At 59.1% G+C, this 1,267-nt stretch overlaps 1 protein-coding gene across 1 annotated transcript in view; it reads left to right on the top strand.

Moving 5' to 3' along the window:
• The window catches only part of LOC104496251 (pappalysin-2-like), a gene marked incomplete at its 3' end in the record, with an annotated part of 25,025 nt that overhangs the window by 1,835 nt on the left and 21,923 nt on the right, over positions 1-1,267 (top strand). Inside the window, exon 4 of the mRNA XM_010139337.1 lies at positions 16-187. Within this exon, the coding sequence (XP_010137639.1) occupies positions 16-187 (172 nt within the window). The remainder of the gene's footprint in view (positions 1-15; positions 188-1,267) is intronic.

The raw sequence follows: 1,267 nt of genomic DNA, 5'->3' as shown, positions 1-1,267 counted from the left end.
CCCCCCTTCCGGGCTAGGATTGCGGGGACTGCCGCCGGCTTGGCCGCTGCTTCTCCTGGAAGCGCCGCGATGGCATCTGCCACATGGAGTGCAACAACATGTTGGATGACTTTGATGATGGCGACTGCTGTGACCCGCAGGCCACCGACGTGGCCAGGACCTGCTTTGACCCTGACTCGCCCCAGCGGTAGGTGCAGGGCGGGTATGTGTGTGGGTGGTGGCCATGTCGAGATATGGGGCCTACACGATGCCTGGATGTTGCTTCTGACCCACCACTTTGCAGTGTGAGCAGGCAGAAGGGTGTTTTCTTTGTGGGATGAGTGTGCTGTGCCAACAAGGGCAAGTAAATACCACAGTGCAGGATGGCCCAGAGCCCTACCCCTCTGCAACCCCCTGCTCTTAAGTGATTTCCGCCCCTCCCCCCCCAAAAAAAAAAAACGAGCAGGGGGTGATGGGGAACTCCCCCTGGGAGGATTTCCCAGTGCGGAGCTGCTCGTTTCTGGCAACGCACCAGCAAGACTGCAGGTATCCCCGGGGTGGGCAGAGCAGCTCCATGCAAAGGCTGTTGTTTCCTCTGACCCCCCCATGGGATGCAGTAGGAGATTGCTGCCCCTTCCCCACCTTCCTGGGACTTGTCTAAAGCCTGATTTCATAATTTGTATTCAAAATCGCTTTGCCTGTGTGCTGAGGTGGGGAGAAGGAGGTGATGCTGCTAGGTGTGAGCAGCAGGGTTTGGTGAGGTGTGGGCTGCTGTGCAGAAGGCTCCCCTAATCTTGCCCTGGGGAGCGATGGCCATGGGGAGATGCCTTTGGCTGGACACGGACAGGGGCTGATCAAACCCTGCACCTCACAGCCAAACGGCGGCTGGGGAGCAAACCCTCTCTTCAGGCAAAGGCATGGGGTGGCTGCTCGGTGTAGGAGGAGAATGTGCCTTTACCATGTGCTGCAGGTGCAAAATGCCTCGCGGAACCCACCTCATGCCATGGAGCATCAACTCGCGTTAGGCATGAGGGGACCCTTGCTCTCCCCGAGGCCCTTTGGAGGCAGCAGCGGGGGTGGGATGCAGAGGAGGATCCCCTCCACATGATGAGGGACCCTGCGGTGGTGAGGACTGTGGCCTTGGCAGAGTTGGTGGCTTGTGCACGCCTGTCCTCCTCCTCAGAGCCTCTGAAGTGCCGGCAGCCCTGCTGATGGCTTCCAGCACTCAGGGCTCTGCCAAATGTGCTTTCTGGCCAGAAACAGGGAAGGGAAAAAAAAGTCATGGCTT

This window comes from Buceros rhinoceros, unplaced genomic scaffold (assembly GCF_000710305.1).
Source record: "Buceros rhinoceros silvestris isolate BGI_N320 unplaced genomic scaffold, ASM71030v1 scaffold13857, whole genome shotgun sequence".
In the NCBI taxonomy this organism is placed as follows: Eukaryota; Metazoa; Chordata; class Aves; order Bucerotiformes; family Bucerotidae; genus Buceros; species Buceros rhinoceros.
Note: the sequence above shows the minus strand (reverse complement) of the source record. Positions and strands in the feature narration are given on the sequence as shown.